At 39.7% G+C, this 15,270-nt stretch overlaps 1 protein-coding gene across 1 annotated transcript in view; it reads right to left on the bottom strand.

Annotated features, from left to right (window-relative positions):
* rttn (rotatin) overlaps window positions 1-13,675 on the bottom strand; it is a gene marked incomplete at its 3' end in the record, with an annotated part of 47,719 nt that extends 34,044 nt beyond the window's left edge. Inside the window, 9 exon segments of the mRNA XM_034203921.1 lie at window positions 447-637; window positions 4,421-4,589; window positions 6,090-6,240; window positions 9,494-9,608; window positions 10,429-10,519; window positions 10,749-10,823; window positions 11,375-11,564; window positions 12,358-12,545; window positions 13,532-13,675. Of these exon segments, the coding sequence (XP_034059812.1) occupies window positions 447-637; window positions 4,421-4,589; window positions 6,090-6,240; window positions 9,494-9,608; window positions 10,429-10,519; window positions 10,749-10,823; window positions 11,375-11,564; window positions 12,358-12,545; window positions 13,532-13,562 (1,201 nt within the window).
* Between the last annotated feature and the right edge of the window lie 1,595 nt (window positions 13,676-15,270).

The following is a 15,270-nucleotide window of genomic DNA, read 5'->3' as shown; positions in this document are numbered from 1 at the left end:
TTTTTTTAGAGAAAGTCCAAATGTTGAGATTTTGAGAAAAAGTCAACATTTTGAGAACAAACTTAGTATTTTGTTCATAACAGCATGTATGGTTACCTAGAAGAACCGGTATTCCTCCATCTTGTGACTGTGTAACTCCCTCTCTTGTCTATCAGCATGTGAAGGACACTGTGCAGGAACTACTTGATGCTGTTGACCTGTCTATTGTTTTTTAATTGCACATTTTATTACATTGTTAGGCTTCTTACATGTTCAGGTGCTACATGCTGTATTGAAGAAGACTTGAAACTTGAAAGTGAGACCAAAAAAAGGAAATCAATCAAGTGAGAAGTAGAGTCATTTTCCCATAGACTTCTATACAATATTAATGTATCTTGGAATTAGAGTCACCCCCTGCTGGATATTTGTTTGTATACATGTACATAAAAAGCCACAATAACACCCACCTGTTTTCAGCAGCGGTATGGCTTGTTGCATGGTGGCTACGGTGAACTGAGCGAGAGTGAGCTGCTGTAGCTGTAGCTCCAGAACATCCTCCACACCCAGGTCAGGAAGATCCAGGTGGGCCAAATCTGCAGGAGACTGGGGGGACTGGGGAGGGGCCTGGACTGCTGCTCCACCTCTGTGAGAGCTGCCACTGGAGGAAGACAAATATTAAAGGTCACCTATTATGCAACATCCATTTGTTCATGTCTCTTCTACATCAACATGTGTCCCCTCTTCTTCATGTCTCTTCTACATCAGCATGTGTCCCCTCTTCTTCATGTCTCTTCTACATCAACATGTGTCCCCTCTTCTCCATGTCTCTTCTACATCAACATGTGTCCCCTCTTCTTCATGTCTCTTCTACATCAACATGTGTCCCCTCTTCTTCATGTCTCTTCTACATCAGCATGTGTCCCCTCTTCTCCATGTCTCTTCTACATCAACATGTGTCCCCTCTTCTCCATATCTCTTCTACATCAACATGTGTCCCCTCTTCCTCATGTCTCTTCTACATCAACATGTGTCCCCTCTTCTTCATGTCTCTTCTACATCAACATGTGTCCCCTCTTCTTCATGTCTCTTCTACATCAACATGTGTCCCCTCTTCCTCATGTCTCTTCTACATCAACATGTGTCCCCTCTTCATCATGTCTCTCCTCCATCAACATGTGTCCCCTCTTCTTCATGTCTCTTCTACATCAACATGTGTCCCCTCTTCCTCATGTCTCTTCTACATCAACATGTGTCCCCTCTTCTTCATGTCTCTTCTACATCAACATGTGTCCCCTCTTCTTCATGTCTCTTCTACATCAACATGTGTCCCCTCTTCCTCATGTCTCTTCTACATCAACATGTGTCCCCTCTTCATCATGTCTCTCCTCCATCAACATGTGTCCCCTCTTCTTCATGTCTCTTCTACATCAACATGTGTCCCCTCTTCTTCATGTCTCTTCTACATCAACATGTGTCCCCTCTTCTTCATGTCTCTCCTCCATCAACATGTGTCCCCTCTTCTTCATGTCTCTTCTACATCAACATGTGTCCCCTCTTCTTCATGTCTCTTCTACATCAACATGTGTCCCCTCTTCTTCACGTCTCTTCTACATCAACATGTGTCCCCTCTTCTTCACGTCTCTTCTACATCAACATGTGTCCCCTCTTCTCCACGTCTCTTCTACATCAACATGTGTCCCCTCTTCTTCATGTCTCTTCTACATCAACATGTGTCCCCTCTTCTTCATGTCTCTTCTACATCAACATGTGTCCCCTCTTCTTCATGTCTCTTCTACATCAACATGTGTCCCCTCTTCTTCATGTCTCTTCTACATCAACATGTGTCCCCTCTTCTTCATGTCTCTTCTACATCAACATGTGTCCCCTCTTCTCCATGTCTCTTCTACATCAACATGTGTCCCCTCTTCTTCATGTCTCTTCTACATCAACATGTGTCCCCTCTTCTTCACGTCTCTTCTACATCAACATGTGTCCCCTCTTCTCCATGTCTCTTCTACATCAACACGTGTCCCCTCTTCTTCATGTCTCTTCTACATCAACATGTGTCCCCTCTTCTCCATGTCTCTTCTACATCAACATGTGTCCCCTCTTCTTCATGTCTCTTCTACATCAACATGTGTCCCTCTCTTCTCCATGTCTCTTCTACATCAACATGTGTCCCCTCTTCTTCATGTCTCTTCTACATCAACATGTGTCCCCTCTTCTTCATGTCTCTTCTACATCAACATGTGTCCCCTCTTCTTCATGTCTCTTCTACATCAACATGTGTCCCCTCTTCTTCATGTCTCTTCTACATCAACATGTGTCCCCTCTTCTCCATGTCTCTTCTACATCAACATGTGTCCCCTCTTCTTCATGTCTCTTCTACATCAACATGTGTCCCCTCTGTGGAAAGAGACTCTGAAAGTTTCAGGAACAAAGATTCTCTCTTTTTGATCCATTTCTATAAAAACCTGTCTGAAAATGAGCTGATCAGATTTTGGCCACTTTATGATGTCATAACGATGTTTTGTCTTGTGTAACCATTAGCCAATCAGCAACCAAGGTAACCCCCCCTCCCCCCCCCCCCCTTATCCCCTGAATCTCCTCCTAGAGCTCCATTGAGTTCTTTGTAACCAAACCTCTCTCAGAGGGGCGTGGGGAGGGGCTCCTTATTTTCATCTAAAGTAACAGACAGAGAATCAGCACTTTGGAAACAGGGCTGAAACAGAGGGGATTATGGGTAATGCTGCAATGATCTGTTTGGTGTTTCAGCCAATCAGAGACAGGCTCTGTATATATCTGAGACCTGTGATATATTGATGAAGAACAGGATAATAGGGGACCTTTAAGACAAATCACTTTTCAAAATCATTCATCCCCTCTGCACTCAAACCTTTTAATTCTTGATAGGTTTCGATTGTTTATTTACTTACTTATTTATTGTGATGCTATGAACTGTAAATTGTGTAAATTGGAATGATCCATATCCAGGGGTGTATCTATGTCCTTTCTGATTGATTGATTGATTGAGCTGTGTAGGGATGGATCCTAAAAACTCCCATCATGGAAATCAGAAGTGATATTTGAATATTTCAGACCAGCCGCGAGAGGGCTCCTGTTGATGCTCATATTCAAAATAATAACGTAATCCTCCGCTGCCTCGCTCACGTCGCTTTATCTCAGTGTGAGAGCTGCAAGTGTCACCAGCTATTTAGTCATTATCAAAGCTACAAAAATCCCACTTCTCAAAAAGCAAGACGATCGTGTTGAGTTCACAGTCTGATGAACAGAATTGACAACAATGCTGAATCAAAGCAAAACGATATTGCTACAACCAGCAGACAGACTCCATTTGTGCCTCAGAAGTGTGACAGCAGGAAAACTGAGTTAATCTCTGCTCTCACTGCCAACGTGATTGCTGAAGACGTGCAAATAAAGAAAGGCTTAGACAGCAGGAACAGCGAGACCTGATGTGCCCAAAGTGAGGAAATTATTTATTTTTCAGCTGTGTTGACAGTAAATGGAGTTTTCCTGTTTTTTCAGCTTTGTTCATTTAACGAATGTGCATTTAAAAAAGAGGAATAGTTTTTGTGGAAACTAAAAAGGTCCCATGGGGTCAGATTAACATGTTCCAAAGGGGGGTTCGTTTAGCATGAAACACTTGAAATAACTAAAGGATAAGTTAAACAAGAAAGTAGAAAGAAAGTGAGGTCATAGAAAACTATTTCTGCTAAAAAGTGAGCAATGATTGAGACAGAGCTAAACATTTCAGATGTGTGTATCACACACACACACACACACACACACACACACACACACACACACACACACACACACACACACACACACACACACACACACACACACACACACACACACACACACACACACACACACACACACACACACACACACACACACACACACACACACACACACACACACACACACACACACACACACACACACACACACACACACACACACACCACACACACACACACACACACACACACACACACACACACACACACACACACACACACACACACACACACACCATGTATACATCACTTCAGGGGACATTACATTGACTTACATGCATTTCCTGGAGACTTATCCTAACCTTAACCATAACCAACACATGCCTAACCCTTAACCTAACCCTTAACCTAACCCTTACCCTACCCCTAACCCTAATCCTAAACCTAACCCTTACCCTAACCCTTAACCTAACCCTTACCCTACCCCTAACCCTAATCCTAAACCTAACCAAGTCTTCACCCTAAAATTAATGATTCCCCTCATGGGGACCTGCATTTTGTCCCCATAAGGGAGGCCAGTCCCCACACGTGACTGTGTAAACAGATCTCGGTCCCCACAAGTATAGTAATGCTAGACCACACACACACACCCACACACACACACACACACACACCTGGTGGACGCTGCGTCTCCGTCCTGTCCGTCTCCACTGGCTCTCTGGCCGGTGCGTCCCACCACCGAGGGCCGAGGAGAGCACTCGCCCCCCGGGGAGGAGGCCTGGGAACGCTGCGTGCCTCTCACCTCCTGGGAGTAGGAGAAGGACGAGTTCTGGGACACTGGATCTACACGACCAGGGACAGAAAAGAGGACATTAGTTGCACAAAGACGCTGTGGGATAAAGAAGAGAGAGGAATAAGGTGTGGGTGTTTTTTGATTTGATTAGATTTATTTTGAATGTGTAAAACAATAATACAAAAATAATAATAATAATGAAATTAAACATGAGAATTATTATATTATACCAAGTTAAGCAGTGTCAAATTGATATACAAAAATATTACTGATTCTAAATTATATATAAACAAATGATCTACTTAATTACTTGTTTGAGTTATTCAAGAACTGCACTTGAGTACAATTTTGTGAGGTTGATTACTTCAATGTTTTGCAGTTATATAGTATATTAATGTATATTATAAGAATAAGGTGGTGCTGTTTGAAGTAGTTATTCATGCTGAGTCCATTTAACTTTTTTAATCTCAGCTAAAAACTCACCTCTTTGCACTGGCTGTTAATACCAGTTGAACATAACATTTGTATATGTTTCTAGTTATTGTGCTTTTTCTCATGTTTTAAAATATTGTTTTATTATTTCTCTCCCATTGTGCTATTGATATTGTATTTACTCCCTGTCCCTGTGGTCAACTGAGGTTGTTTTAATGTGCTATAGAAATAAACAAAGATTGATATTGAGATTCAAGAACTGCACTAGAGTATAACTTGTAGTTAGTATATTTCGGAGGCTTAATTTGTACTTGTTGCCTCACTTCATGTATCTGACATCTTAAGTTACTTTGCAGATACAGGTTCTAATTACAAACATAAATCATGTACTAAACTAAGATACATTATGATCGGTTAGGCTACCCAGAAGTATACAGGGCAATTAAAGAAAGCTCCACCTTTATTAGCTGCATCAATATTCAAAGTCCGATAATATAATATGTAAATTATTACTTTTGGTAGTTTTGTACTTTCACTTGGGCAGCTATTGGAAGTATAGCAATAGCTACAGTTTAATGAAATCAAAATGTATTTGTGTAGGTCTTTAGGAATTTGTCACTTGCCCTATCGCAACCAAATAACAAATTGGTTTAAAGATTATGTGTACATAAACAACCACATGTACGAAACGGCTGCATCTCATATTGTTAGAAAAATATCCCCGGCTTGAGCTTCAACCTCAGGATCCATGTATCTGTGATCCTCTCCAGAATGGAAGGAGTCATCACATACAGAGCATCAACTAGTTCCTGAACAGTGTCCTTCACATGCTGATATCCAAGAGAGGGAGTTACACAGTCACAAGATGGAGGAATAGAAAGCAGTATTCAATGTTTACTTCAGATTAGCTCCACGTCAGAAATGAGCATGCTTGATGTCTCTCTCCATAGAGGCTGAATCATCATGTTAATCACATAGCTATCATCTGCCTCAAACAGTCCTGATGCTCTTCTAGGTAATCACACATCCTGTCATGAACACAGCTACAGTTGGGGTACCTTTGTTAGCATGCTACTCTGATGTTGGAGGAGGACATTCAGTATGTTCCCAACACATACCTTGCTTTGTGGAGAAGAAGCTTGGATCCTGATGAAAGCGGAGTCTCCTCCTCAGCCCCACACACAGCTGCCTCAGGCAGGAGAGCGCCTGCAGGTGGAGGAACCTCGACTCACCTTTACCTGAACCCAGCCTCAGCAGGGACAGCAGGTTCTGCAAACACAGGCCAGATCAGAGGAACACTGTCACTGGGAAGCTGAGATATAGAAGGTTTTCAGAAGAATGTAGGATATGATAGATATATAGATAGATGGATACTTTATTTATCCCAATTTGGGAAATTCTTTTGTCGCAGAAGTGTGTTCAGAATACAAGAATACAATACTTAAAATCAGGGGGGTCAAAATCAATTTAATCGCGGGTCACATCAGCATTATGGTTGCACTCAAAGGGCCGGGTATAACTTTAAGAATATATAAATATACATATATAAGTATATATAAAATATTGTATTATATTACATTATTGCCTCTGCATTAGATTATTATCGGAGAGGGTAATAACTTCATAATTAACTACGTCTGAGAAGTCTAGGGGCAAATAATTGCAAGTCTCTTTGCATGTCACACAAAGAGATGCATTGTGGGACATGTAGTTTATGGGCAACGTGCTTCTGTAAAGCGGCATGTAATCGTATAATAAACATATTATATTCTTTGCAAGCTCTAGATGGCCACATAAAAAGAAGTCGGGCCTAGAGTTTGACGGGGTGTCAAACTCTAGGCCCGACTTCTTTTTATGTTAAATAAATACATTTAAAGTGGAAAAGAGAATTAACATTAAAAGAGAATTAACATTAAACAAAATTATACAATATAAACAAGACAATATACAATATTCTGGATAATTAAAATAGAAAGTCAAAATACAACAGGATCCAAAACACTACAGGTCTTTTATAAGAACGGAGAAACTCAAACTGTAGCACCTAAACTCAGACAGTGCGAGAAAAGTTGTAATAAAAAGTTGAACTAAATTATTGAAGCAACAATTTGTTCAGACTCCCTGCTAATGATGGCATGTCTCTAAATCCAAGTCTTTTAATTTAACTTAATAGCTCCAGCTCCTCAGAGGAGAGTCGAGCAAAGCCACACGAGGAAGAGCAGAATGAGTTCTTTAGATGATGAGACTGCTGGGTGACAGTAATGCTGCCTTGAGACCGATGTTCCACTTTATTAGCAAAGTAGTAATGTTCACAGTGGGGCTAAATCATGTCTTCTCCAATACTTCGCCTATGAAACTGAGCAGTGGCGAACCGTCAGGGCCTTCAAGGTATTCAGAGAGTACCCTGGAACACTCAGATAAAACAAACACAAAATCGATTTAATTATATAAATAAAATGTAATAAAATGAATAAATGAGAATGGTATCCGTGTTGTTGATCTCTAATATCACAGTGTTACGTTGATTTGTTTGTCCTTCTGGGACCATGCACTACGCATTTCAGTGGTTTTGTGTTAGAAAAGAAAGCAACCAATCAGATCTTGTTCTGGGTCTCTGGGTAGAATATCCTTCAACCAGGTATTCTACATCCTTGATCGAAGGCCCTGGCCGTTGCACTGAATGAGAGCGTACGTTTGGACTGACAGTTTGATCAACCAATCATATATTGATTTGTAGCCAATGGGCGTGTTCTTTCAGAGTTTCCCCTCGGTTCCAGGTGCTCTAGAAGGCCCGCTAGTTAACTGGCTCGAGACAGAGGAGCTAGATGAATGCGACGAAGCAAATCATGCCGTTTTATTGTTTTTAACGTTGAAATGACAAGTGCAACAGGTGAAGAGGAAGTTGTTGCGGAATTGTTGTGAGTTCTATTTTCAAGACGACAATTCAGTGAAAAGACGGACAGTATAATGCCGCCAAGGGGGGGGGGGGTGTGTGTCTACAGAAGGTCCAGCTGTAATAGACACGGTTCGCCACTGAAACTGAGAGATAACAGAAGCACTTTGTTGCTAACAGTTTACATCAATACATGCAGGGATTTTTAGGCAAAGAAGATAAAATAAAGAAAACATAGAATGTAGATTTGCATCCGTTGTCTCATCTGGATTAAGTTACAATTAAAAATCCTGTTTGTATGAAGTAATGTGGAGCTGCAGAGATATAGCTGCCTTCAAATCTTATTCTACAGACTTGACGGAAATTGTTTGTCTGGTACAGATCCTCTTAATCTTTTGAATTATGATGCAAAAATGATCAATGCCTCAAAATGTGTGATTTTTTCAGAACTGTGCAGCCCTACTTGAAATGTAAAACAAGTAACATTTAGTTCGAAACACTCGCATGACACAAGCACATTAATACTTCCTGCAACGCCAACAAGACCAGGATGAGGACAGTTTGAAGGCCTGCAGACAACCTTTCACTTCACCAAGGATTAGTAAACCCTGCAGTAGATCCCCAGTCCCAGGAAAATAGTTATTTATTTCCAAATTGTGCAGCCCTACTTTAAATGTAAAACAAGTAACATTGAGTACAATAAACAAGCACCTTAATATGTCATTTGCAATAACAGATAGTTTAAATTCCTGCAAAGCCAACAACACCAGGACGAGGAGAGTTTGAACACTACTTTTACAGAATCTCTGATATTTAAGAACGCCTTAAAGCAGCAAAAAACTGCACCAAGGATGTTTAAACCCTGCAGTAGGAGCATCATGCCCACACTGTATCCTCTATACTCTGCTGCCTCCTGAAGCACATCACTTTGCCTCCTGAGGATCCTCAACCTCCAGAAGGATCAGGGACACACATTTATAAATGGGTGTTTTGATCAAGGACACCATTTGACAGGTTATTACTTTGACACTGGCTTGAATGACCATCTAATACATTATAGGATGGTTCACGGTCCCACTCGAGACAATGTCCGCTAATTGATGTGAATAAATAAGAAGAATATTTAAGTCAAGATCCAGCTTCTGACTATAATCATACATCCTGAACTGAAGTCAAAGCTACTCCAGTGTGCAAGTTGCAATAAAATCACTATGCACAACATCCCAGAGTTTCTGCTGCTACATTTTTAATATGTTATTATAATATAGCACAGTATACGCATGGACCTGCCGTTTGGGAGTCATCCATCTCTCGGTTTATCCCTGTTAGAATCGAGTCTGCAGTGTATCTCACACTTCACTGATCAAACTGAGAATTGAAACGCTGGGCTTCATAATCAAAGACAGTGTTTGTATCACAGCTGCTCATTAACTCCCCACACTCTCCCACTAAAGCTCTCATAGTGCAATAAAAGCATTTAATTCAACATGTACTTCAAAGCATTAAAACTAAGTTTTGTGTTGAGGTTTTTCCACTCACAATTCTAAACCACATGAGTATAGCTAAACATTAACATATGCACATTAACAATACTATAGTGAGCACAGGAACATGGTCATGTATTGATACCTGCACTATGCTGGGCCTTTGCAGGAAGATCTCAGCAGGAAAGTCTTGCATAATGACGTCACACAGGAGTTCACAGGTAGTCCGCACCAAGGCAGGGTTGCTGCTGCTTAGAGAACTGTTAAAAAAATTACACTTATTATACAAAACAACTTTTTTGACAGGTTGGCACAGATTTTCTCTTATTCTGGGTCACTTTAATACAAAATGTTCCTGAACTTTCTTTACCATGCCTATAGGCGCGTTCACACCAAGTACTTTCCCCACAAAGGTTCCTGAGAACTACGATGTAGTCGCGTTCACACCGAAAAGCCCCGGGAACTAAATGAGTTCATGAGAACCTTTTTTACCCCCTTTTCAGTCCCTGCTAGAGAGCAGCGACTTTCGTGGAAGAAAAAGGTTCCTGTGTCTGATTGGCTGGGCGGATTGCAGACCACGCCCCCTCAAACTCCCAAAAACGTTTGTGAAGCCGCCATTTTATTAACCTCGCATTAGCATTATTAGCATTAGCATTAGCCCAGCGCAGAAACGCAGAGAGACTAACTTATGGCAACACAAAATAAAACATGGGAGCGGTGGAGATGAGGAGGTGTCGGCGTTCTGGCGATTTACTCGGAAGGCTTCAGTAGAAGCTGCTGGGAGTCCCAGCAGCTTCTACTGAAGCCAGTCCCCAACTCCGGGGACTTCCGGCCGGGGACTCCGGGTGGCAGTATACGCCGTGAAGTGGTTTGCGGCCTGCCAGTAAACCCAAAGCAGAAGAAGAAGAAGTGACGTCAGTGGCTTCATTTGCCTAATCCACCCTCAGGGACTTATTCCGGTGTGAACGCGATCTGTACTTAGTTCATGCGAACTAAAGAGTTCTCAGGAACCTTTGTGGGAAAAGTACTTGGTGTGAACGCGCCTCTTGTTATTTGTTAGATACATGAATTGTCTCTCACCTCTCGTTGGATGACAGTATGTGTCTGTCCGTGTTCGTCAAAGTCAGCCATGGGAACACAGAAAACTTGAGACACCTCACAGACTCGTGCACTAAGGATAAAACATAAAAAAGACAATTATTAAACAGTAAAAACGTCATGCTATTAGACAAGAACAAAATTACAAAAAACCTGACTTTTCAAAATACTGTCGCCTTTTTATTTATTGTTTCTTTCTTATACTTGTATCTACGTCTGTTCTAAGCCTATAATAATACCTTTAATGTCTTTATTTATCATTATGAGCACTTGTTAATACAATATACAGTGTAAATGTGTACCTGCTATCTTCTGAGGCGCCACATCTGTATGGCTTGGCATGCCCTTGTGGAAATATCCCATTTCAGGTAGAACATCTGCAGGAGATAAAATGTATTTTCACACACTTAAAGCATCAAACTCTTATAAAGACAATCTTGCACTAATGTACATTCTCAAAGATATTTAAGTGACTGTTATTTTGTATATATTGATTGTTGTGCTTTTATTTCGGTCTTAAATGTGTGCATTAAATGTGTCTTTTGATTGTATATATATATAGGTATATACACATTTGTATTCATATTTTATATATATATATATTTGTATTTTGCATTCCTCGGGATTGTGGGAAACGGTATTTAGATCTCTCTGTCTGCAATAATAATAATAATAATAATATGTTATTTGTAAAGTACCTTTCATTGGTAAAAGTAACCCCAAAGCGCTTCAAGAGGCGTAATAGAAAAAAAAAGAAATACAAGTTTAATCGAAGGCTTTTTTTTAAATAAAGGTTTTTAGGCCTTTCTTAAACACAAACTGAAAGATTGACAATAAAGTTGACTTTGACTAAAGACAACACCCTCTCATCCATCAAATGATAAAACATGATGTGTTTTGTAGCAGAGAGAAGGAGAACTTGCAGCACCTGTTGGAGTTGTGTTGCGCTGTCCATGCGTGGAGACTGTGTTGTGGCTGGGGAGGAGTGGGGGGAGCAGGAACAGCTGGTCGAGGGTCCCGTCGATGACAGCTCGCAGGCTGGGCTCCACGTTACGAGACAGCTGAGAGAGGAAGTCTACCGCCCCGACGTCTCTGAGCATCTGGGCTGCACTCGGATGCTTGGAAGACACAAAATGAAAAATAGGTATTGTTGTGAAAATACTGAATGTCCTCTTCCAACATGAGAGTAACGTGATAACAAAGGTATCCCAACTGTAGCTGTGAACATGACAGGATGTGTGATTACCTAGAACTAGGGATATTTTCAGGTATGAAATGAAAAATCTATAATTCAGTGTGATGTTCGGTGTAGCTGTCAGAATGTCACTGTGAAAATCACTCTGCATTTACACCCATGCTGATATTGAGGTACATTTTGTCCGTGAAGGAGTGGATATTTGAAGGGATAGTGTGGAAGTGGGTTTGGTTACAACAGGAAGTAAAGTAATGAACTGCTGTGAACTGGGGCAGCAGCTTTAAGACACCTTAAAGGTAGGGTAGGTAAGAATGGAGAAACCAGCTCGAGTGCGCTAGAATTTGAAAGTACGCAGCCGAAAAAAATCTGCTCCTTCCTTCAGATTTCCTCACAGAGCCCCTCCTCCAACACACACGAACGGACTATGGATAAGTACCTCATAAAACCCACGATTAAAATATCCATTTAAGCCTGTTAATAAACTTTATCACAACATACATTGGTAGAATATTGATCCTACTTTAACATACTGGTTAAAGTCTGGTTCGCCTTGTCAAAGAAAGCCTGAACCCAAAACGACATTATAAGTTTATCAGCATATTGTGAGAGTTGGTAGACTGCTCCTGTCCAGCTTCTGTCCACCTGAGGACTCACCTTGTAACATATCTATAAACCAGATAGAAATATATCCATCTTTCTGCTCAAAATGTATCTACCTTTGATAACGTGGAGAGCAGCTCAAGGACTTCTTCCTGCATCGGCACCTCTGGGAAATTGAACCACTCGAGAAGAAGCACAAACAGCATCTTCTCCTGCACGATGTCTGAGACGGAGATCAGGGAATGGTCCAGTTTACACAAGATGTTCTTCAGCGCTCGCACTCTTATCTCCACCAAAGAGTGGCCTGAGGACGGCGAACACAACGTGGAGAAGAGACGTTATGGTGGACTGTCAAAAAGTATATTTACTCAAGTACTGTACTCAAGATTCAAGGCTTTGATTATCATGTGTACATCGCTACAGTGTAGATATATCAATGCAAATCTTAGGCTCCTTCAACAGTGCAACACAATAAAACAAGTAAATAGAATAGAAATAGTGCAGAATAGTCGATATACAAGTAATTGGAATATTAATATATATAAGTTGCAAACAGATGGATGTTCTTTCAAAAGTCCAGGTGTTCAAGTATGATTTTGAGATACTTCAAACTATTTCCCGACTCTGGGTAAGCGGTGGGAAATGGATGGATTTGATGTTTCTTTAGACTTCTAAATCACTAAAAACTTGGAAGAAAGTATTGTGCTTTTTACACTGTTTTGACAGCTTTGGTTATTTTACAGATTCAGATTATTAAATACTACATAATATGAATAAACGTATACATAAACAACACAAATTAGATCAAATTAGCTCCACATTTACCAGCTGTGGTGCATCATAATCAAAAATACTTTAATTGTAATTGTTCTTAAATGGACTATAATGCAAAATGAAAACTTGTGTTATTTTCAGTACATTGATGTGGCAATACTTGTGTGCTTTTTGTAAAGTTTGACTTTGAACACAGTGCTTTTACCTGTAGTAATTATCTTAGGTAATAAATTAGAACTTTTTCCACTTCTGACAGTTAGTTGTTTTTATCTAAGTGTTGACTAGTTTGACAGCTAGCTAACTTTGTGTTGAAGTTTACAAAAGTTACCGACATGTGTTACTGTAGTTAGCCTTCACATTAACTACAACTTCACATACTTAAATTAGATGAACGCTAACAGTGTATCAGATATATCTACAGTGTTATTGTTAGCTTAGCATAAAAGAGGCTAATACACACTTTGTTTACATCAATAAAGTCAGGATCTTTAGCGACTTAGCTTTAAGTTAGCTTACCTATTTTCTTTATAAGCGGGGATAACTCCATGTTCAATCTTCCTGTGTGGCAACAGGTTAAAAAAAGCTTCTTAAATATCCGAGGTTTGTCCGTTTATTGAGTGTTTGTCAGCCGGTGTCATGTCAACAGTTTTCTGTTCAACGAACGCGCCTTCAGGTCCACTTCCTGCGCGAGGCCGCGGTGCGTTCAGGAGCTACAGCTGTGTGGGAAAAACGGATATTTAATAAAGTCAGTGTAAATCAGGGGTGTCCAAACTACGGCCCTCAGCTAACTCTAAAAGTATCATCTAATATGGCCCACAAATGAAACTTGTGCTTGTCTTATATTGTACTTCTTAAATATATACGTTAAAATATATTACACAGCAGTATTCATGTGTTAATAAGCCCACTTTTCAAATAAATTCAGTCAGTTAAAGTTGGAAAAATGTTCTAACAAATCTTAGTTGATTAAAAAAAAGGCCCAATAACGTATTTGCATAACAAGCTCGATATATACCCTTCATATTTCTCCTTATTATAAGAAAACTGAGGGATGAGCTGACAACACAATAAATGAAACCCTATGGAGAGCTGTGATATAAACTGTTTTTTGCTTAAGGCATTTTCAAGTATCAAGCATAATTTACATTTGATTAATTTTTCTGACTTATAACTTAACTTATGAGGCAATATACCTCATCTCTAGTGAGTGGCCCAGCCCTTCGTATGTTTTTTCTGTATGTGGCCCTCGGTGAAAACAGTTTGGACACCCCTAATACAGATGTTATTTTGGGAAAACAGGGCACCATCATTCAGAGAAACCGGCTAACTCCTTTTCAAAAACACAAATTCACTCATTTGTATATATTGTTCTCGGGTGTAAATATACAAATGTAAATAAATAGTATGTTGTATTCAATGTTGACATTCTGTAAATTGGATAGTCTGGCTTATCATAATGTACAATGCCTTCAATTTTGTATATTTATATTGTGTATTCAATATACCGTGAATGCTCTATAAAGTTATATCCTTAATTATTAATATACTGTATATATTCACTGTGTTGTTAATAATTTGTGTTGGTTATTTTATGTATTATTCACTTCTAATGAATGTGTAATGTCGTAGCTGCTGTGTCAAAAGAAATTCCCAAATTGGATCAATAAACGATATATTATCTTTAAACCAACGTGTAAGCAAAACAGGTTAAAAAAGACAATAACTGATCAAATATCTGTCCTCATGTTTTAAATAAAAGTACAATAAACATTATTGATTCAGCTGTGCAGTATTTAATTTCACTTTCTGATAATGCCATCAATAAATCCTGTCTTTCTCTGAACATTGTTTGTCTTATGAAAGTCTGATGTACTGAGTTAGTCTTTTATCAGGTCTTTTAAAAGGTTATATAAACAAGTGAATTTTCTTGTCAGGATAATTAGTGTTTCAAGCTATATTCCTAAATCATTGAAGGCTTTTGATTTGCTTGAATACTGAAAGAAGTTTTGACAGCAGCAACACTACCCTGTCATTAAATTAATCTTTTCAAACATTGACGCTCTCAAAAATCAAAGTGGATGTGCATCGCCTCTTAACGAGTGCAGGCAGAATTTCTCTCAAGTAAATCCAATGACACCAGATCTCACACTTGAGCTGTGACGTGGATGTGATCAGACGACAGGGCGATAATGAACGAACTCAGCAAATGGTATTTGATATGATAATAATATAATGTAACAGCTTTTGAGAATTCC

The sequence above is a fragment of the Gymnodraco acuticeps genome, unplaced genomic scaffold (assembly GCF_902827175.1).
Source record: "Gymnodraco acuticeps unplaced genomic scaffold, fGymAcu1.1, whole genome shotgun sequence".
In the NCBI taxonomy this organism is placed as follows: domain Eukaryota; kingdom Metazoa; phylum Chordata; class Actinopteri; order Perciformes; family Bathydraconidae; genus Gymnodraco; species Gymnodraco acuticeps.
This window is presented reverse-complemented; position numbering and strand designations above follow the sequence as displayed.